The sequence below is a fragment of the Pleurodeles waltl genome, chromosome 12 (assembly GCF_031143425.1).
Source record: "Pleurodeles waltl isolate 20211129_DDA chromosome 12, aPleWal1.hap1.20221129, whole genome shotgun sequence".
In the NCBI taxonomy this organism is placed as follows: Eukaryota; Metazoa; Chordata; class Amphibia; order Caudata; family Salamandridae; genus Pleurodeles; species Pleurodeles waltl.
The window spans coordinates 360,200,870-360,223,261 of record NC_090451.1 but is presented as its reverse complement, the minus strand read 5'-3'; the positions used below and the strand labels follow the sequence as shown (position 1 = coordinate 360,223,261).

The 22,392-nt window shown below is 42.5% G+C and overlaps 1 protein-coding gene across 3 annotated transcripts in view; it reads left to right on the top strand.

The window, feature by feature from the left end:
- PHKB (phosphorylase kinase regulatory subunit beta) overlaps positions 1 to 22,392 on the top strand; it is a 1,122,330-nt gene that overhangs the window by 334,426 nt on the left and 765,512 nt on the right. For all 3 annotated transcript variants that reach the window (XM_069216595.1, XM_069216596.1, XM_069216594.1), the window contains one exon: positions 2,517 to 2,597. In XM_069216595.1, coding sequence (XP_069072696.1) covers positions 2,517 to 2,597 — 81 coding nt within the window. The remainder of the gene's footprint in view (positions 1 to 2,516; positions 2,598 to 22,392) is intronic.

Genomic DNA, 22,392 nt, shown 5'->3' with positions numbered 1-22,392 from the left:
ATTTTACCCCAAATGTCCACATTGTCAGTGATGGTCCACTAGTGTGCCTGAGAATGCCAGAATGTTAGCCTAACGGCCTACCTTACATTTAGGACCGACTCCCCTTTTGTAGTGGGAAAGGTAAACATTGCTTGCATGTCCTCCTTGGCCATGGATTGTCTCATATTGTGTGAGGGATAACCAGAATGTCCAAACTATACTTCCCAAATATTAGTATGCAGATAGTTTTGATCCACTGAGGATATGTATTCCTCTTATTTGTTTGTCCCTATTATTTCTTATAGAGTAATATATTGTAAATACTCCTTGAATCTGCCCAGTAGAAGGGCTACTACAGTCAGATATGAATTGTTCGATTAACTTGGTGCACAGTAGAGACACAGGAATGTATGTGTACACTTATTGAAGTATATGATGCTGTACTTTCATAGTTTTAACTAAGTGATGTTCAATACAAATATGCACTGAAATGGATTATGACTGATTGTTTCAGTGAAGCACTATTACAACAATATATTCAGGATAAATAAAAACACCAGTGAATGTATTGGTCTGACTTGGCAAACATACAGGTCAGAAACCAGTGCATGTGAGGAAGCTGACATGGACTAGAAGGGTACACATAGAATAACCAGAATGCCACAAAAAGATGCCCAAATACGTCATGGATGGGCCCTATTTGTGCATTAGAAAGCCCGATTATCTTGCCAACTGTCCACAGAAAGTCATGAATGGGCCTCAGTTATGTCTACGATAGAGTATCACTCTTAATGCCTAGATCATGTAAAGAATGGGCCCTGGTTATGGCTTGTGGGGTAGCCAAAATGTCAGCCTGAATGCTTACAGTATGTCATGGATGGACCTAACTGGATCTGACCGAGAGAGATTGTATGCTCACTAACAGGCAGCGAAAGCCGGTAATTCTCCAGTATTGGATCTTTCGTAGGTTCACATGCGTGAATCGATGAAAGATACCAATATTGGAGAACAACGGTTACCGGTAAGTACCCCACTTCCCAAATCTGTGATTGGCAAAGAAGATGGGAATCAGCAAAAACCCTCCACAAACCCTGTAAGTTCATCTTTTCCCAGTGATGCTACCATTCCAAACTCCTGCATGATCAGTGTCCCCAATTTTACCCCTTTGGGCTTTAATTGACAGGGACAGGAGACAAGTAATTTTGAAATCTCTTGAATCCCTACTTGTCCGTCATATACTTCAGTGAAATTGTCGGAAATTGTGCCTCTGGGAAGGGGCCCGAGATGCAGAGTAGCTATGCTAGTGTGGGGTGTGGGTAAAAGTTTAGCTCCCAATGAAGTTAAAAAGCAACAGGAATAGTTTACTACTAAATGAAATGATCTGGGATCCTCACTGGACCCAGGTAGATATTTATCCAACGATGAGAGTCTGAGCGCCACTGGTTGAAAAAATGTTGTTTTTGGTAGGTTGCTGGGGTAATGAACAAGGGTGTATTAGACAGCATAACCGCCTGCTAGTCGCCCTTGATGGTTAGAGGCCAAAGAGAGGAACTTACTATTTTTCTTGGTTGTGTAAGATTTGCCGTAGTTTGTGTGATCATACAATCCTTTGCTTCCTCTGATTCTGTCTCTTACTGTGTTCCTGATCAGGTAGGTAATAGACGTTTATTTGTATACTCGTTTTACATGTAAAGCAATATAAAACAGAACACAATCGTCCATTACAATTCATACTGTAATCATAATTTTTAAAAAGCTGTCAAACTCGTAGACAAATTTAATTTCGAGTACCCAAATTTTTTTATGTTTTAATCTAAATCTGAAATCTCCCAATTAAGACCTTGTTCTTCCTTGTCAGTGTTGCTATACTGTGGTAATACACTTGATGTCGACCTTTGCCCTGCAGTGACAAATGTATGAATGTGCATTTATTAGTACATTTACTCTAAATAAAGTGTTATTTGGCCACATTTATTTTCACTGCCACGGCACAAAAACAGATTATAAACCATAGGGTAAAATGAATCTTTATACCCTTGTAACACGGCTGCATTCATTAGCAGTGAAACTAGTGCTATTTTTAAGATATGCAGCCTACCCTTCAGCCATTAGTTACTTTGCTTTGGCACTTTATCGCTAATAAATCTGCCATTTAAACAAATGTGAAGCAGGTTGGCATAAATAAGCGTAAAATAATCACCTGTGGGACGAAGCACAATTCCTCTGCAGCAAAAGCGTTTGGAAGGGTGGTCTGGGACGAATGCCGTGAGAGGAAATATGTTGTCAAAGCAAGTTGTTTACAACCCCGCTTGCTGCCGCTTTGCAACCAGCGTCTCACATCGGTGCCTTTCCAGCTCTGCTGTGGCGTCTGGCAGCGCCGCTTATTGTGTTGTTAATGAACCCAGCGCTGTTGACTCGGTTCACCAAAGCGCAGGGCCTCTCTGCGCTCCACCAGCCTCACCTTCTGCTCGCATGTTTAACTCCTGGTGCTTGTCAGCTTGCTAGACCTAACCTGTCGGGACTTCTGTTTCTTCTAGATAAATGCTGTGTCCTTGTTCCTACTCTACCTGGTTGAGATGATATCGTCTGGACTGCAGATCATCTACAACACCGATGAGGTATCCCGTTAAAATGGTTGTGCTGAACTTGCTGTTTTTCTGTGTTGTTTACCTTGATCATGAGAACAGTAGTAACGTAAGAGTAACTATATTTAGGTAGTAAAGAATTGAAAACAAATGTAAGCAGGAAACCGCACAGTCAAGCCAGACCTAAAAACAAAGCATCTATCTACAGGCACAACCAGATATGAGCTGATATCAGATGTGGTGATGAAGTCTAATAATCATTCTGTGTAGTAGTTCAATACCTCAATTCAAGGCTCTCAGTTTTTGCTATTGTGTGTAAGAGCATAAAGAAACTGTCAACATGTATGAAAGTGGTTGCAGATAGGCCCTGCTGTAAATGAGTTAGGAGGGTCATGTCCACAATTCCATGAAAATCCATACCTGACCTGGGTTTGAATCCAGAGTCTGGTACAAGGGGAAAATGTATTTACAACATCTTACTGCTTCTTAAATATTAAGGATAGTGATTTTAACTAAATAACTTAATGGAAACAAAGTTTGTAGGAGCACAGTAAACAAGTATTGGTATATAAAGACCCAGGAAGGACACACTCGTCAGGCTGCGTGAGAGTGGGGTAGGACATGTCATAGTGTATGAGTAAGAAAGGATCTGGCATGGCAAATCCAATCAGCCATGACAATGCACTCCTAATCTCCGGATGTGGCAGGACTGCAGACTGACCCTGGGCCCTGTAACTAGTTTTTATAGAGCATTAGTGCAGTGTGAACAGGTAAGCAGAAGTAATACAAGGTGTACAGCTAGTGACTAAGTTAAAGCTCAATGGCTTCTCATAGTGAGGACATAACAGTCGGCGGAAGAGTGAGGTAAAATATCATTGTGTATTAGAGTGAGGGAAAAGACATGTATAAGTGAGGACAGAAATATCAGAATCTAGAGCATTGACCCTACGATATTCATCCTGCATGAGAGTTTGGCTAGAGAATTCATGGTGTGCAAGAGGGAGGAAAAGAAAAGCCTTGGGTATGGAAGTGAAGAACATATTTGGGGCACATTCCAGTAAAATATTTCACAACTTCGGGGGGAAGGGGGCATCAAAAATACGGATACAAAAATTTAACTATATGGGAAGAAATGCTCCACAGCATTTGTTGAGTTAAAAAGAATTCAAGACCGATGGAATAGGATGGTTCAATTATATTTATGGCACAGTTTGAGAGGAATATGAAAATGTAGTATATCATAGTGGATAATAACTTTTTGTTGTGTAGGAGAAATGTATATTTACAAAGAAGGATAAGCCATATTGAGTGAGAATACCAGGAAGTTTAGTATTGTAACGAAAGTAAGGCCATAGTGTGTGAGAATGACAAGAAGTTTATTATCGCAGGGAAGGTAAGGCCATATTGCGTGAGAATGACAGGAAGTTTATTGTCGCAAAGGAAGGTGAGGCCATAGTGTGTGAGAATGACAGGAAGTTTATTGTCACAAGGAGGTTAAGGCCATAGTGTGTGAGAATGCCTGGAAGTTTATTTTCGCACGGAAGGTAAGGCCGTTGTGTGTGAGAATGACAGAAAGTTTATTTTTGTGGGAAGGTAAGGCCATAGTGCGTTAGTATGATAAAAAGTTTATTATCGCAAGGAGGGTAAGGACATATAGTGTGTGAGAATGAGAGAGTTTATTATCACCACGAAGTAGGGCAGTAGTGTGTGAGAGTGATAGGAAGTTTGTCACAAATAACGTAAGGCCAGAGTGTGTGGGAACAACAGTAAGATTGTCGCAAGGAAGATAAGGCCATAGTCCATGAGAATGAAAGGAAGTTTATTGCAGGGAAGGTAAGGCCATAGTGCGTGAGTGTTGGAAATTGCCTTTTTTGCACGGTTATTCCCAAACATTTTGCCTCTGACCTCCTGTTTTTGACCGTGGGCTGCATTTTGTTTTTGCTGGCTTTAGGACTCTGGGCACTTTACCACTGCTGGCCAGTGCCAAAGTGCAAATGCTCTCTGTCTAAATTGTATTGGTGATTGGTTTATCCATGATTGGCATATTTGATTTACTAGTAAGTCCCTATTATAGTTCACCATGCGTGCCCACGGCCTGTAAATCAAATGCTACTAGTGGTCCTGCAGCAATGATTGTGCCACCCACATAAGTAGCCCTGTTAACATGTCTCAGACCTGCCACTGCAGTGCCTGTGTGTGCAGTTATAAACAGCCATTTCGACCTGGCCAGGTCCAAAGCTTTCCCTTTACTACATGTAAGTCACCCCTGAGGTAGGGCCAAGGCAGCCCCAGGGGCAGGGTGCAGTGTATCGTAAAGGTAGAACATGTACTGGTGTGTTTTACATGTCCTGATAGTGAAATACTGCTATATTCGGATTTCGCTATTGCAAGGATTATCTCTCCCATCGGAGAACATTGGGATTGCGTTTAACAATCTTTTAAGTGTAATTTCCTATAGGGAGCAGATAGACATGTGAAGTTTGGGGTCTCCGTACTCACAGTTTAAAAATAATTATTTTGGTAAAATTGTTTTTTAAATTGTAAGTTTGAAAATGCCACTGTTAGGGAATGGGCATTTTCTTGCTTAACCAATCTGTCCCTCTGCCTGTCTGTGGAATACATGTCTAGGTCAGGATGACAGTTGGGCTGTTTGTGTATTCACTCTAGACAGTCACACAAAGGGAGCTGAGGTGTGCCCTGCATATCCTGATGGGTTTTCCTGAGTTAGAGTGGCAGGAGGAGCTGACACTTGCACCTGAATAGGGCTGTGCCTATCCCTACACAAAGCAGTCTCCAACCCCTGGAGTATGTCTGGGGCCAGGGCTGGACAGTCAGGGTCTTCTGCACTACAAAGTTATTTCTTTGCCTACTTCAAAGGCAGAAATGGGTATAGATACTGGACCTCTGACCCCACAAAGTTAGAACGCTTCTGGAGTGAGGACATTCTGTCAGGAAGAAGAGCTGGATGCGGGAGAAGGGACTGCCATTCTGCCTGTTGCTTTTATTGTGCTGGCCTGCTGCTTGCTGCTCCTGTCCTGGGAGTGAAAGGACTGGACTTTACTTTCTACATCCTGCTTTCTAAGATTCTCCGAGGCCTTGAACTGAGCTTACCTCCTGTTAAGAAATATCAGGGACATCAAAGACAAAATCCACGTACTGATGCACTCCTGCAGAAAAATCGATGAGGTGCTTGTCCCGCGGCTGAAGAATCAACAAGCGCCTGTCTCACAGCTGCAGAACCTACATAGCGCCTGTTTCCCCGTGGCTCCAACAACGAGTGCATCAGGATTTTCCGCGCATCATCCCTAGGGCGTCAATTTTTCATCGACCCCTTCACAGCAGTAAGGAACGAAGATTGTGTGTCTGGAAATCTATGCATCGCCTTTCCTGCAATGAAAGAGTCGATGCATCTCCTCCCCTACCAGTAAGGAACCAGCACATCGCCTTTCCTGCAAGGAAAGAATCAATGCCTCACCTCCCGTGCGCAATAAGCAACCAACTTATCGCTTTGCTTTTTGGCACCTCACCTCCTCTGCCACCCAAGTTGTCTTTTTTTTTTTCTTTTTGACGCATCCCTGTACTGGGTGTTAAAAGGATACAACCATTGATTCCTAAGAAATAAGACTAATCTAAACCTTTAAAAGTACATACATGTGTATGTTGGATGTTTGTATTACTTTTGTTGGGGGGGGGGGGGGGTGGCGTGTGTGTTTGTGTACGTACACACACAAATATTTTACACATTGTCCCTGAGATAAGCCTGACTGCTTGTGGCAAGCTACCAAGGGGTTAGCTGTGTGGCTCACTTACCCTGTCAAGAGTGAGGATCCTTGCTTGGGCAGGGTGCAAACTACTGCCAAATACAGACCCCGTTTTTAACAGTGAGAATTACAGAATGTTTGTTATCACATGAAAGGTAAGGCCAGAGTGCATGAGAGTTACAGGAAGTTTATTGTTGCAAGGAAGGTAAGGGTAGTAAGTGAGAATGACAGGAAGTTAATTATCTCCAGGAAAATAAGGCCATAGTTTGTGAGAATAACAGGTAAGTTTATTATCACGGGGAAGGTAAGACCATAGTGCATGAGAATGGCAGGAAGTGTATTATCGTAAGGAACGTAAGGCCATAATCTGTGAGTGTCAGAAAGTTTATTATTGCAAGAAATTAATGTCATAATGTTAGTCACAAAGTTTATTGTTCCCCGAGCTTAATTTGTAAATAAAAACATGTTGGTGCCTAAAGCCCTCCTCTTAAACACGCGGTTGCTGCAATTAAATGTGCGAAAACGGAATACTGAGGCAGCGTAATCCTGAAGCCATCTCAGGCTTCTTCAGTTCTTTTAAAGCCACTCCCTGCCCCTTCAGCTCACTCTTGCAGCCTTCTGCTTTCTCCCATTGTGACACTTTTTCGTTTTTCTCTTTCTCCATCTTTCCCATGTGTCTTTTGCTCGCAGTAAATGCTTGAGGCAGAAAAATAAGTGCCGGCCTTCAAAAATAAATGTCGGTGCCCCGCACTGGAAACAAGAAGCACAAATTAAACACTGATTGTTCCATGGAAGGAAATGCCATAGTGTGTGAGAGTGATAGAAAGTTTATTATTTCAAGGAGAGAAAAGTCATAATGTGTTAGTATCCCAGAGTTTATTATTGCAAAAATGCCATAGTGTGCTAGAGTGAAATAAAATGTGTTACTGCAAGGAACGAAATGCCATAGTGTGTGAAAGTGGCCGAAAGTTTCATTGCAGGGACAGAAATGCCATTGTTTGTGAGAGTGACAAAGTTTATCTTTGCGGGGATGGAAATGCCATTATGTTTGAGAATGATAGACATGTTACAGTGTGTGACAACGAAAAGGTACACATAATTGATTGCAATTATCTATGACACTAAAAGCATTCAGATTGCACTCGATGTAGAACAGAGTAGTACCCAACGCATTAGTTCTGAACCTCACGTCAAAAGCTGCACAAGTAATGCACTCAGGGCTGTAATACTGTTAGGGAACTTTGCTAGTGAATGTAATCGGAACAGTCAAGACGAATGGTGTGGTCAGTGTGTGCACTACTGCAATAAAGTAGAAATGCCTTGTAGTAAATTATATTTCATAGTGGAACATAGAGGGCTACGACCATTGTATTGATTTATGGTGGCTGTATAGACGTTGTGTGCCAATACAATACTGTTTTCCGACATTGTTTCAATGCACCTATTCTTTCTTCCCCTGCAGATGTACCAAGAAACATTTACCCAATATTTAGTTCTGTATCTCTCTTATGTTAGAAATTTGAGTTTGGACAATCAGCCCTAAAATCTGTTTACCCCATAGGGAATAAATGATAAGGAAAATCCAGATATCCGAGAATTTTTAGCTTAGTATGTTTGTTAGGCTGACAGCACTTCTAGGCACCGAAATTATCTTGCTAACAGAGTCCCCAAGACAACAAGTTGTAGAAATTGAACAAAAAGAGTGTCTGTCGGTTATTGCTTTGTCAGTAAAATTAATTAACATCCATTTGTTTAAGGAACCAAACAACAATGTACGTCTAAAATCACAAAGTGGTATGTTTTCCGACTACAAAAATGATTCATAAGAATGTGGACCAGTGTCACACTATTCAGCAGTATTTGCAGGAGACAAGATTTCATCTGACAGTGTTTTGAATTTATTTTGGAAAGCGTGAGACCAGACTCCTTGCAAGGTGGAAAACAATAGAGAGAACACGCACTGGGCAAAGCCAAAAAGTCTCATCTATGCAAGAGCCATGGGCTTTGCCAATGAGTTTTGGCCATGTTGTACACCAGCGTGGCTGCTATTCTGCATGGCTAAAAGATAGTGGTGTAGAGGAGAGGGGTGTGAATTGTTGTATAGTGGAATGGCGAGGAGTGGAGAATAGCGTGAAGTAGAGTACAGGAGACTGCTGTATAGTGCATTGGCGTAGAATGTTGCAGAGTTCATTGGTGTAGAGTGCAGAGGCATAGAATTCAGCAGCATATACAGTGCAGCATCGTATAATGCAGTGGCATAGATTAGTGTTGCATAAGAGAGTGCAGTGGCGAAGAGTGCAGTGTTGTAGAGAGCAGTGGCATTGAGTCGAGTGATACAGTGTAAAGTAGCATAGAGTGCATTGCTATAGAATGCAGTAGTGATTGTAGAGTGGTGTAGAATTCAGAGGCATAGAGTGCAGTAATGCAGAGAAGAGTGGTGTAGAGCTCAGTTGTGGAGAGTACAGTGTTACAGAGATGAGTGTTGTAGAGTGCAGTGGCGTAGAGTACAATGGCGTAGAGTACAGTGGTTTAGAGTAGAGTGCAGTGGCGTAGAGGGAGTGGCATAAATTGTTTCAGAATTGAGTAAAGTGATGTAGAGTGGAGTGGTGTAGGGTAGAGTGCAGTGGCGTAAGGTGCAACAGCCTGAAGTGAGTGGTGCAGAGTAGATTAGAGTGGCATACAGGGTATTGGTGTAGAGTGCAGGAGCATAGAGTTGAGTGTATAGGCGCAGAGTGTATAGGCGCAGAGTGTATAGGCGCAGAGTGTATAGGCGCAGAGTGTATAGGCGCAGAGTGTATAGGCGCAGAGTGCAGTGGCACAGAGTGCAGTGTTGCAAGGTGGCATAGAGTGGAGTTGTGCTGAGTAGATTGGATTGGCCCAGACTGAAGTGGTGTAAAGTACAGTGGCGAAGAGAGCAATGGTGTAGAGTAGAGAGGTGTAGAGAGGAGTGATGCAGAGTGGAGTAGATTGGAGTATAGTGCAATGGCACAGAGTGAAAAGGCATGGAGTATGCTTGTTTTGGTAGCACACTGCCATTACAGACAAAACATTTTCAATAGAAATGACCATTACATATATTCTGAAATACTCACACAGTTCATTTAAATGTTGTGTGATAGGAAAAAACACTTTCCTACTCCCAGTTTATCCAGCAAGATTGTCACAAAAATCCTCTCAATTTAAAATAGGAGAAAGAAAAGTAAACAAGACAAGACCGAGCCTACATTTGACCTCTAACTTTGAATGCACAGCAAAATGGATAAGATAAGAGCAAGATTTACAGAAAGGAGCACGCGTGGAAGAATAAAAGGAAAGTTAGAGTGAAAACGCTTTGTTCCTTTGGAGGGACAAACTCACACTGGACAGCCCCAAAACAGATAAAGCCAACAAATAGAAAACCAGAAAATGTGAGTTACAAACCACAAAGCAATTGGTAAACAACGGGTGGACTGCATTCCCAGAGAAGCTTTCTGAATATCCCAAATACATCTGTAGCAATCCAGACAGCTGCGCTATCTGGTATGCTTCGACCTAAAAAGCACCTTCTTGATGGTGAATTAGTTATATAACTCTTGTAGCCCAAACACATTCTTTTTTATTAGTTACACCTCCCCTTATCCCATTTGACATAGTGGATACCAGCTCCGCAGTTTTTTTGTAAATTGTATGTTATATTAATAGTGAATGAGTGCAGCATCAGTCACTTTTCTTTGTGGCTGAGATCACATTCTTGTTTATTGCCTCCTATATACTGTACTCCAAAGACAGACAGAAAGAAGGGGCTTGGATGGGTAATAATCTCATTATGTACATGTTGTGTGCTGCACTGAGCTCCACTCTTCCTCAATAAAGTCCTGATTTCCTTCAACCCCGTCCCAAATGTTCCAGCCAAATTTGGTCAGTAGTACAATTTTAACCATATATATGTTTAAATTCAACTTGGCGTTGTGTTAACGCTCATTCCGGTTGCTTCTACCCGTGCCAGGGTCATCTGTCCATATATGCAGACTTAGGCGTCAAGCAGAAAGAAATGAAGTTGGGGCACTGGTTACAAGGTTCACAGAGGGCACAAGTTTCTAGCAGCTGCCCTAGAGATACCCCTCACCCTCATTTAATTGTGAAGTATTTTTTTGTTTAGCGTGACTGTCAATAGAATGTGTTCATTTCTTGAATCATTCAAACCTCATCTTCTGTTTGAAATGTGCAATAGTTTGACAAAGCCCCTGCTCTTTTGAATGTAATACTTTGTTGCAAATTACATGTTTGTTGCTGTGCATAACATCGTCTTCTTGTGAAATGTTTTTGATTCGGAGTCTCTTAAGGTGAATCCCTGCGGCTTATTTTGTGTCAGGGTCTGATTGTAATTGACTGCATATAATGTCAAGTGATCGATTTTATAATTATAATTGATGCAGTGAAATAATTGTATCTCTTTACTCAGACACCTGCAGAAGGAATTCAAATGATGTTGCTTAAGACACAAATGAGCTTTGCTTCTGATTTAATACAAAGACACCTCGAGGTTTTGAATTCATGGGGAAGGGATGAGTTAAGATATTGTTTTACTTGATGTGCTTGGTGCACACCATCTTGTAACCACATAACGAGAGTGCGGTCCTTACCTTTAGGGAAGCTGCACTTCATCTCAAAGTCTTGAAATCAAAAGGGTTTTTGGCCCATTCCTCTTCCCCCCTTCTTTCTTTCTTTCCAAAATCTTATTAGTTTTACGATATCTATACCAAGACATATAGAACATATTAGTGCTTAATTTGAGCTAGTGGTTTCTGGTGCTCAGACCCACCACTTAATTTTCAACAGTGGCTCATTTGACAGTGTGCCACAAGGTGGTGACATCTGGATACTTTAAAGATGACCACAACAACAGTTAATTATTGATTATATATGCATTAAAATGACTATTACCTGCACCTCAAGCTGTGGGGGGTTTGAATAGTCTGCATTGTCTCACTTGTAGGTAGGCTTGTGACGGTTAGTAGTTGTGGTGTTACTATCAATGGCAGCGCTGATGGGGACAACGTGTGGTGCAAGCTGCAGTGGTCTCATGACGAGAGCCCTGACACTTATATTTTGTACAAATTAAGCACTGGAACATATAGAATACAAACCTTACCTGTTGATAATTCCACATTACTTAGCACTGACCCGCAGACAGACCAAAAGCAATGTGAAATTAAAAAAACAATGATATAACTGCACACAAATGGGAGTCCAGTGCAAGACTGAACAGGTAGTCACCTGACTCCCCATCAATGACTATTTACTTCAAAATATGTCTGTGCGTTACCCGAGTAGAGTGCAGCTTGACTTAAGCCAGATAGTCGAGAACTTCTAGCCCTATTCACCCATAAACCCATCATGATCATCACCATCATCCTACATCTCTAGTAGTTATAATTTTAGAATACAATTGTGCTTTCTTATTTGGAATTTAACCTTAGCCGCCTATAGTCTAGCTTTTAATGATACACACGCACACAAAGAATTACCATAAGGCCCATTCTACCTGAATTTGGAGCTCTCCTTTGGCCTTTCAATGGTTTTACTCAACTTTGTCTGCCCAGAGCCTTTGAATTTATTTACAAGTTTGACCACACCACTTCCAGTAAACAGCAGATTTGGTCATTTGTCTGCATTTTAGTGTAGGACTTGTGTACGTTCCTCTTTAATCCTTTCCTCTGAAGTGTATAATTTCAAACCATGTTTCTGGTGATGTATACCACTTTGTTGACTGCAGTTGTTGAGGTTTTGTACATTTTGTTCATTTATATCTGATATATCTTCTGATTTTCTCGATCGTACTGAGGAAGGCAGTGGTGCAAGATAGGGCAGGCTTAGGGCTCTGATATTGTAGCCAGTAGCCAACAGAAGAGGTGTCAGATTGAGACAGGTTGGTAGTTTTTTAGGGCGAGAGATTCCTTGGTGACTTTGAGAAATATATACAGGTTGTCTGCACTGAGATCATGGATTTTAATGATAATAGCTAAAGGCCTGAAGTGCCTTCACCATACTTCGTACTTCAATCACTAACTGTCTCGATTCCTATTCTTTTACCGATTACTATAAACCTTCCAACAAACACTCTCAGCCATGATGCATTGTTGCACACTCCTCTCCATATTTTTTCCTTGGCCTCCTTTTCCACCCTTCAATCCCCTATCTTAAGCGCTACTCCTTAACAGCACTACAAGATAATCTGTTGATTGGACATGGGACTGTCTTTGCTGTTCATGAACCTTACAATACTTAACCTATGTGGAGGAACCTGAAACTCTGTTAAATTAAACTTGAATACCAGCTGCAATTCTGTTTTTGATTAAATCCAACTAAAATTACATTTTCATACTCGAGGTCCATTTGGTCAGAGAATTCCAATGAACTTCCATTAAAATGGTAAAAGTAGGGAGGAAATTGTTGATATAGACTCAGCTCTTGAAAGAGGGAATTTTGATGCAGTTGCATTAATCATTTAAGGAGATGAAGTCCAGAAGCACGCTTTACAGTGTCTGTTAAGGCTGTTTAGCAGTCCCCATATGCTCCTGATTTGATGGGGATACAGGAAGCTACTTGTGCATTCCAAAAATGGTTTAATTGATGCAGCAATAGGATTACAATAACAAGTCTATTACTTGTCCATTATTTGATATTGACCCACAGCCAACAGGTATCTTAGTATCATCGCTCATCGTCTTCCACTAGCCCACTTCTACTGTAAACCTTTTCTGTAAATCCTGGCTTTCAGTCAGTCATGATTTGGAAAGACTGAAGTAATGTATTATCAGAGAGTAATCAAGATAATGTTGATATTGTTTTGTGAAACACAGTAGTAACTTTGAAATACAAATATTTCTCTCTCTCTCTCTCTAAAAAAATAATAATATATATATATATATATATATATATATATATATATATATATATATATATATATATATATATATATATATATATATTTTGATCTTTGCACAATATTTAATGTGATTCAGAGGTCTCACCTAGAGCATTATCAGTCTGTCTAGGCATGGGGCCTGGATTTACATTAAAGATGCAGCGTCTATACCTTAAAAGAAGAGTGAGAGTTCCTTTTACAAAAACACTGAAAACTTCAAAATTATTAAAAGGTGTATCAGCCTTGAGCCTTGCGCAATCCTCTTTACGTAAATTGATTTATTTTTAGTTTTCCAGATAGAAATGCTGGATAGAGCTATACTAAACACACTTAGAAATGAGATCTTTAAAGCAAGTGGCATCCATTTTGACACCTTGGGGCTGCAGTAAAAGGCGTGCCCAAGTTAATTGTTCTCAACATACATCCCAACATTTCTGAGACGTTATTCATGAACCTGTTAAGGAGCTTTTCTCAAGGTATTACTGACAGCCTTCCAAACCATGGCCCTATTAGATGCAGTGTTTGACTCTGAGGTTTGAGTTAATGCAAAATATGTGGAGATCCAAAGAGTGAAGCATCCCAGATGATCTGGAGATTGATAATCTTGGGAATTGAAGAGTAGCTTGACCTTTTATCATGCTCTTCTGGTTTTGTCGCCAGATGAATTGTGCTGCTAGTACTGTGGAAACATCTGGGGTGGTGGTTGATATCCATGCATAGTATGTTTTAAGAATACTGCTGAGTTTTATACTGCTGTGATGAACCTGGTACCCCTCTGCAGAAGGGGCAGTCCTGTGAAAAGTATACAGCTTATATGCTTACCCAATTTTACATCATCATGAACGTCCAACAATAGGAGCTTACAAAGGTTCCTTTCTTCTGATGGAAACTTCCAACTGCAGATTCTTCACCTTTATAATATTCCCAGGTGCCAGACTGGATCCAGAGCTTTCATAGCAGTGCTCCCATGCGCCACTATGTAGCACTGTTCTGCTCTGTATTGACTTTATTCTGCTCCAAAGTGACCAGATCCACACATAAGCTCCATAGCTGCTTGCTGATATTATTTCCTTTACTTCTGCGCCTTCGCCTCTTTTTCCTCAAATTCATGGATGTTTGAAAATTGAAATCTAGCGTGAAAGGGAAGAATACCCCTCCCTAAAACTGCAAGGTTCAAAACATGTCATGACTGTTGGAAACAGATGACAATGACAGACCCACTTGAGATGTGTCTTTTGTGTTTGGGCTCAGAGTTGTTCTCGGCACCATCTGTGACTCTCACACCCACCTCAGTTTCTGCACTGACTCCAGTGTGGACTTCCATTCCAGCTCCAAGGCCTGAGCCAATTCTTTTGCCATCGGTCCTGGTGGTGCCAGAGGGTGGCCATTTGCCAACGCCGATGTCGGACACCTAGCCAAACTCGTCTCAACCCAGAACAATGTAATTTCCCTACTTTGTTCTGATACTCCTCATTCTTATACAGTCAGATTCAGATAAGATTGTGCCTCTACCACAGATCTGCCCTCAGCTGATCAGAGTTTGTCTCTGCTAGGTGATAGCCGTGGAGAGGATAGGGATGATTTTCCCCCACATTATGATGATGGAATCTTGTATGTGGACTTACAGGGTGGCAGTAGGCTGGATACATCCCATAATACAGGGGTAGTTTCTACCCAGTCCACCAATAGAAGAAAGTGCTTCCTTTGCAGTAGTGATTAAACATGATGCTGTTGTTCTGGGTCTACACTTTTCTTCTGTGGAAGTTAAAACTAATTCTGTTACTAAAGTTAGGGGGGCTTCTTCTGAACCCTTATTGCCATTCAACGAAGCGCTCCTGGGTACATTAATGGGCACCTGCTCTATTTTTTCCTTTTGCATTCTTGCGTGTCAGTGAGAAGGCATGCCACACATTAGCACCAGGCAGCTCTGCTTTATTTTTACTTAAAATCCTAATCTGAAGATTCTGGTTACCAAGGCTCCCACCCACAAATAAGTCCCAGTTCCTTTCCTACAGCCCTCCCAGACAGGAAGATGAAGCGAATAGAGGCATTTTGCAAAATAATGTTTTCTTCAACCAGCCTAACTTAAAGGTCGGTCGGCACAAGTTGCCTACTGTGATGATATATGCACACCCTCTGGGACATAGTCAGCAAGATCTTGCCAGCAGTCCTGTCCTGTAAGAGCTTAGGGCCTTCTTGGCTCAAACTACACAAGATGGCCAGGATGCATCTGACTACGTGATATAAGCTGTCTTTGGCACTACTGGTTGTTTGGGGCGAGCAGTCAGCTCTACGGTGGTCCTCCATTGCTGCGTGGATGAGATCCTCCGGCTTTTCTGATAACGTGAAGTCATCCTTTTTGTATTTGTCTTTTAATGGGTTCCACCCTTTTGGGGAAAAAGCTGATTTCTCCATAGAGCGCTTCAGGCCAGACGCACTCCTGGGGCCTTTCAACTCCAGCCAAACAGTTCCCTCATCAGTTTTGGCCCTTCTGAGGCTACTCAAAAGTTTAGATGTAGAGGCAATGACAGGCTTTCTCCCCTCACCCCGGCAATCCCAGCTGCAGTCATCTCAGCTTACTCATGACTTGGGAATCAGGTAGACAGAGTGCAGGTCACCAGTGATAGTGACCTTCACAGTCACTTACCCTGCAGCATCAGCCTCTTTAGTTGACCCTTATTGGCGCATGTCCACCCTGTGAGAAGCAGAATCAAAATTTTCTCCACGGGTAGCAAACTGTCACATCTGATGGATAAGCCGTTCATCTCGTTCAGTGGTGCTATGTCCTTCCATTCATGCCACCCTGGCAGAACAAATTCAGAATGCTCCCACCGTCTCAAGTTTTCTATCCTGAATCTGGCAGACTGGATGGTTGTCTTGGACCTGCAGGACACATATGTTTGTGTGGCTGTCCTGCATTCCCACAGCTGTTACCTGCTGCTCAAGGTCACCAATAAGCATTTCAGGTTGCTCTGCTCCCTCTTCAGCTGAAGCAACACCCTCCTGGTGTTCACAAAGGAGATGGTAGTAGTTGCTGCCTATTTTTGAATGTTGGGATACCAGTTTTCCCCTATTTTGGCAACTACCTGTTGAAGGTGAGATTGCCACAGTCAGTCATAGGCTGACAGTGAACCTCCTTCCATCATTGAGGTTCTTGATGAACAAGCTGAAGTTGCACCTGATACCTTAATGGAGGATTCCTTTTATAAGAGCTATTCTGGACACAGTGCAATTTAGGTACTTTTCTCTGTCACAGAATCCAGGACATTCAGCTTATGATCCTAATTTTTCAGCCTCAGTCCTAGATCCTAGAGGCTCTGAGGCTTCATGGCCTGCTAAACTCATACATCCTGATTGTCCACTTCACCAGTGGCGTATGTGGGCTCTGCAGTAGTATCAGAAGTCTCATTTTGCCCAGCACCAAGGAAAACTGTCAGATGTCCTACAGGTTTTAGAGGAGACTGCACAAGATCTGCACTGGTGACTTCTCGAATGCAACCTGGGGGTGACTGATGCATCCCTGCAAGGTTGGGAAAGTCATCAGGGAGATCAGAGGACTCTGGTCTCTGTCAGAAGCCCAGTTTCACCTAGCTGTTGAAATTGAAGAACAGGAAGGCACTGAATACCTTCCTGTTTTGCATCAAGAGAAGGTTGGTGCACATTCTCACCAATGACACCACCACCATGTGATATTGCAACAAGCAGAGAAGTGTGGAATTGTGGGTCCTGTGCCAAGAGGTGCTATGCCTCTTGAGTTGGCTGGAGGGTCAAGGTGTCTCTGATTGTCAACTACAGGGCAGCACCTTTCAGCGCCAGGGTGGACGAGCTCAGCATGTGGCAGCTGTTATATCACAAATCGCTGTAGCATTTTAAGGTGACAGTGTGTGTGTGTCTTCCAACAGTGGGAGGAGCCCTGGTTGGATCTTTTTGACATCATCAAGAACGTGCAATTTGGAACTTCTGCGTGTTAATTTTTACCAATAATACTGCTTTATCTGTGAGAAGCATTCAGGCTAGAGTGGAGCATGGGGCTCCTGTGGGCCTCTTGCCCTCTGATTTTCCTGCCTAGAGTTCTGAAGATCAGGAACAACTAAGGCCATGTCATCCTAATGGCTTCAGATTAGGCCAAGAGAGTGTGGTACCAGAAATGTCTGGGCATGAGAATTGTCTGTCTGGAGAAAATACACAAATGTAGCTTTTGCCCAGTCCAGACGTGTATTGGAGACAGATTGTCAGACACAAAGAGCAGAGAAATGCCCACTTTCTAAAAGTGGCATCTGTAAAATTTTAAATCCGACTTTACCAGTAAAGAGAATTTATCATTACCATTCCAATGATATGAAACACCATTTAGATACTCCTTTCCAATCCGGAGTTACATCTTAAAAGTATATTAAGGAATTCCCAATGCTAGTCTATGAGAGGAGCAGGTCTCACAGTAGTAAACGAAAGAAGCTATTCGTCACTACCAGGACATGTAAAACATGTAGGTAAATGTCCTGACTTTTACTTATATAACACCCTGCTCTATGAGTTACCTAGGGCCTACCTTAGGGGTGACATATGTAATAAAAGGGGAGTTTAAGGCTTGGCAAGGGGCTTTAAGTGTCAAGTCAAAGAGGCAGTGAACAGCGCACACAGGCTCTGCAGTGACAGGTCTGAGACATGTTTAAGGGCTACAGAAGTGGGTGGCACAAACAGTGCTGCAGGCCTACTAGTAGCATTTAATTTACATACTCTGGGTATATGGTATACCACTTTACAAGGGACTTAGAAGTAAATTAGATATGCCAATTGTGTATATGCAAATGTTAACATGTTTAGGGGCAAAGCACATACACTTTAGCACGGGTTCTCAGTGGTAAAATGCTCAGAGTCCTAAGGCCAACTAAAAGATACAGCAAGAACAGGAGGTGAAAGGCAAAAGGTCTGGGGGAAGACCACTCTAAGGATGCCAGGTCAAACAAGTCCGAACTGCCAGGCCATGTTCTCTGTGAAAGGAAACACCTAATTCCAACGTGTTTGGACACATTAGCGAGAAGCAGCTTGGATCCCATGGCACAGGGCCCACTTGTGGGCACATTTGTTTGGGGCCAGGATAAGAATTGAAGGAGAACCCACAGAAATTTCTCTCGCCAGCCTCTAAACTTGTATAACCCCTTACTATACTGTACACACCAATCAAAACTTAAAGATGTTTGCTAAACCCCTAAGGCTTGGCCCAGGCCCAGGCCCCAATGTTTAAGGTAAGTCATCATTAAAATAACAAGCTCTTCAAAGAGGAGGAACCACATCTGACAGCATATATGAAATGTAGGGCCACATTATTTGCCATTTCTGCCCATAAACGTTTGACAATGAAATCCTCATTTATATGTACATCATTCTTCTTGCTTTGGGTCCCTTGAGAGATAATGCATAAACTTTTTTTTGATGGTCACTTTATGTAAAAAAAAAAACCAACAAAAAAACAATACCTGCTTGCAAATTGAGTTAAACGGGCGAGGAGAAAAACTGCTTTCATAAGTTAATTTCGACAAGCAATTACATTTTTCTTTCTTGCTGAGATGCCTGCTAGCTTCTGACTGAAAAGTGCCTCCTGCAACCATCCCTGGCAGCGAGGCTGTTACTCCGAGATTGGTTTCACTACATTGATCTCATGAGCCACAGACAACCGAATTTTCACTTTTTCCTGAATTTATATCTGCGCGGCCTCGCTTTGCTCGGGATGCATAATACCATGTACATGCGGTTATGAAAACTTGTCTTGCGTTTTAGGATAATTTCTCTTCTGATGCTCCTCCGGCAGATAAATGTTTATGTCCTTGATATATGTCATGCCTTCTGAATGTATCCTATTAGTAGTCTCAAGCTCATCTGTTTTTTTTTGTTGTTTTTTTGTTTTTTGCGTTCTTTTTCAGGCGACGTATTGATTAGTTATTTATCATGTGAGGGCAGACCATGGCACCATTTCTCTTTTGTACACTTATGTTTTGCTGATTTGTACAGCACACTAATCACCCGAGAGGGTACCCAGGTGCTTGGGCAAGGTATTTAGGTGTGTGGTTCCAAGCTGCTTATGTAAAGAGCCAGGTCTTCAGCATCTTGTGGAACCAAGAAGTGCGGAGAAGGCCCGATGTGTTGAGGGAGGCCGTTCCATGTCTTGGGTGCAGAGTAGGAGAATGAGTGACCTCCAGTTTTCCTTTTCTGGATGTGGGGAGTGTGTATGTGTGGGAGAAAAGCAGAACGTAGGTGTCTGGTGGGTTTGTGAAAGTGTATGCGGCCGTCCTGGTATTCTGTTCCTGTGTTATATAGGCCTTTGTACAGTGCATTCCTGACACTAGTTTTGCCCTGCAACACTTCGCTTTTGGGGAATGGGTGATCTCTCCATCTACGCATTATCTAGGGTGACCACCCTGTCCTGACCGTCCGTTGTCAGTGATGAAAGCCTTAACGAACGGCATTTGTCCGTAATTTTAGCCTTTCCCCAAAAGGACAATGGACCGTAGGGTGAAATTACAGGCAGATGAGATTCCCCAGCTGGATTGAAAGGCAGGGAGTCTCCTGTGCTCTGAGGGAGGGAGGGGCAGACAGATAAGAAAAGGTCTTCCTTCCAGGGTGTCTCCTTCCCTAAAGAAATGCAAATGTGGGAAACTGGTAAATCTGCAAATGCACAGGAGCTTGGAAACCTGCATTGACTTAAATCTAAGGAGTGAAGCTATCTGATGGCAAAGATATTTTCTTTTAGAGAGGTACTGCAAGGGTGTTCCAAGGTGAGCTGTGGAGTGTGTGGTTTTATTGGACTGTTATAAAACATGTTAGTACTAGGTATAAACTGTATATTATTCAAATCTGTATTTGAGAAGCACTTTTTAAAATGTAACCAAAATGTATTTGCACATTTTGTAACAGCCTATATTATGATGTAATTGTATTTATATAGCGCTTACTACCCCACAGATGAGGCATTGAATGCATGTTTAAAATAAGGACTTACACGTTCACAGGTCTTTCAGGGACCTCGGTATCTCATAGGACTAACAAACATTGGAAAAACCAATAGGTCTTGTCTATGCAAGAGTTATTGGCTTTGCTAATGTGTTTTAGCCATGTTGTACACCAGAGTGGCTGCTGTTCAGCATGATTAAAAGTTAGTGGCATAGCAGTGCAGAGTGTAGAAGAGTGGCATAGGAACAGTGGCGTAGATCCCAGTGGTGCAGAGTAGAGTGCAGTGGAGTAGAGTGCAGTGGAGTAGAGTGCAGTGGAGTAGAGTGCAGTGGAGTAGAGTGCAGTGGAGTAGAGTGCAGTGGAGTAGAGTGCAGTGGAGTAGAGTGCAGTGGTTTAGAGTGCAGTGGCATGGAGCGGCGTGGGACAGAGTAGAGTAGCATGGAGCGGCGTGGGACAGAGTAGAGTAGCATGGAGTGCAAAGGAGTAGAGTGACATACAGTAGAGTGGCAGTGAGTGCAGTAGTGTAGAGTGGTGAAGTGGTATAGATTGCAGAGTAGATTTGCATGGCAGAGAGTGCAGTGGTGTCGTGTAGAGTGTTGCAGTGCGGAGTAGAGTATAGTGCTGTAGAGTGCAGTCGCGTTGAGTGGAGTGATGCAGAGTTGAGTAGAGTGGCATAGAGTGCAGTGGTGCAGAATGCAGTAGTACACAGTAGATTGGTGTACAGTACAGTGGCGGAGAGTGCAATGTTGCAGAGTAGAGTGTCAGTGCAGTGATGTGGAGTTGAGTGGCACAGAGAGCAGTTGCATAGAGTACAGTGGTGCAGAGTAGAGGGCAGTGGCGTACAGTGCAGTTATTTAGAGTGCATTGGCGCAGAGTGCAGTGGCATACAATGCATGGGGTAGAGTAGCATAGAGTGAGGGTGGAGTACAATGGCATACAATAGAGTGGCAGAGAGTGCAGTAATGCTGAGTAGTGCAGTGTCAGAGTGCAGAGTAGACTCATGTGGCATAGAGTGCAGTGGCATAGATTGGTGCAGTGCAGAGTAGAGTATAGTACCTAGAGTGCAGTGGCATAGAATGCAGTAGTACAGAGTAGAGTGGTGTAGAGTGTCAGTGCAGTGGCATAGAGTGGTGCAGAGTAAAGGGCAGTGGCATACAGTGCAGTTGTTTAGAGTGCACTGGTGTAGAGTGCAGTGGCATAGAGTGGCATGGGACAGAGTAGAGTGGAATAGAGTGTATGGGTGCAGAATGTAGTAGTACAGAGTAGAGTGGTGTAGTGTGTCAGCGTGCAGTGGTGTAGAGTGCATTGAACTAGAGTGCAGTGGTCAGAGTGGCGTAGAGTGCAGTGGCGTAGAGTAGAGTGCAGTTGCATAGAGTGGAGAGATGCAGGGTACAGTGGAGTTGCATAGAGTGTGATGGGATAGAGTAAAGTGGTGTAGAGTAGATTAGAGTGATGTACAGTGTATTGATGTAGAGTGTAGTGGCATAGAGCTGAGTGTTACAGAGTAAAGTGCACTAGCATAGAGTGGATTAGCTTAGAGTGCGGTGGCGTACAGTGCAGTGTTATAGAGTGGAATTGTGTGGACTAGATTGGTTTTGCCTAGACTGGAGTGGTATAGCGGGTATTGGAGGAGAGCGCAGTGGTGTAGAGAGGCGTAAAGTGCATTGGCATAGAGTAGAGTGGTACAGAGTAGAGTGGAGAGGCATAGTGTGAAGTAGCACAGAGTGCAGTGGCATAATGTGGAGTGGTTCAAAATGGAGAAGAGTGCAGTGCAGTGGCATGGAGTGGCGTAAAGTGGAGTGATGCAGAGTAGGGTGCAGTGGTGTGGAGTGGTGCAGAGCAGAGTGGAATGGAATGGAGTATGCATGGTGTGGTAACACACTGCCATTACATACAACACATTTTTGATTGAAATGACCATTACATTTGCACAGATATACAGTTTTTCAAACCAAACTATACTGTGCACAGACAATGATGTGTGGAAATTGCATCACTTAATGCAATGATTTTGTGTTAATAATATAAAGGTATTTGTTTCCAGTACAGTTCAGAATTAACAAAAATGTGCTTCATTTGTACTCCTAATTCTGATATATTCTGAAGTTTATTAAAATGTTGTCATGTGATAGAAAAAACCTTCCTAACCCCAGTATCCATCAAGATTGTTGCATAAATACTCTCACTTTGAAGTCAGAGAATGAAAAGTAAA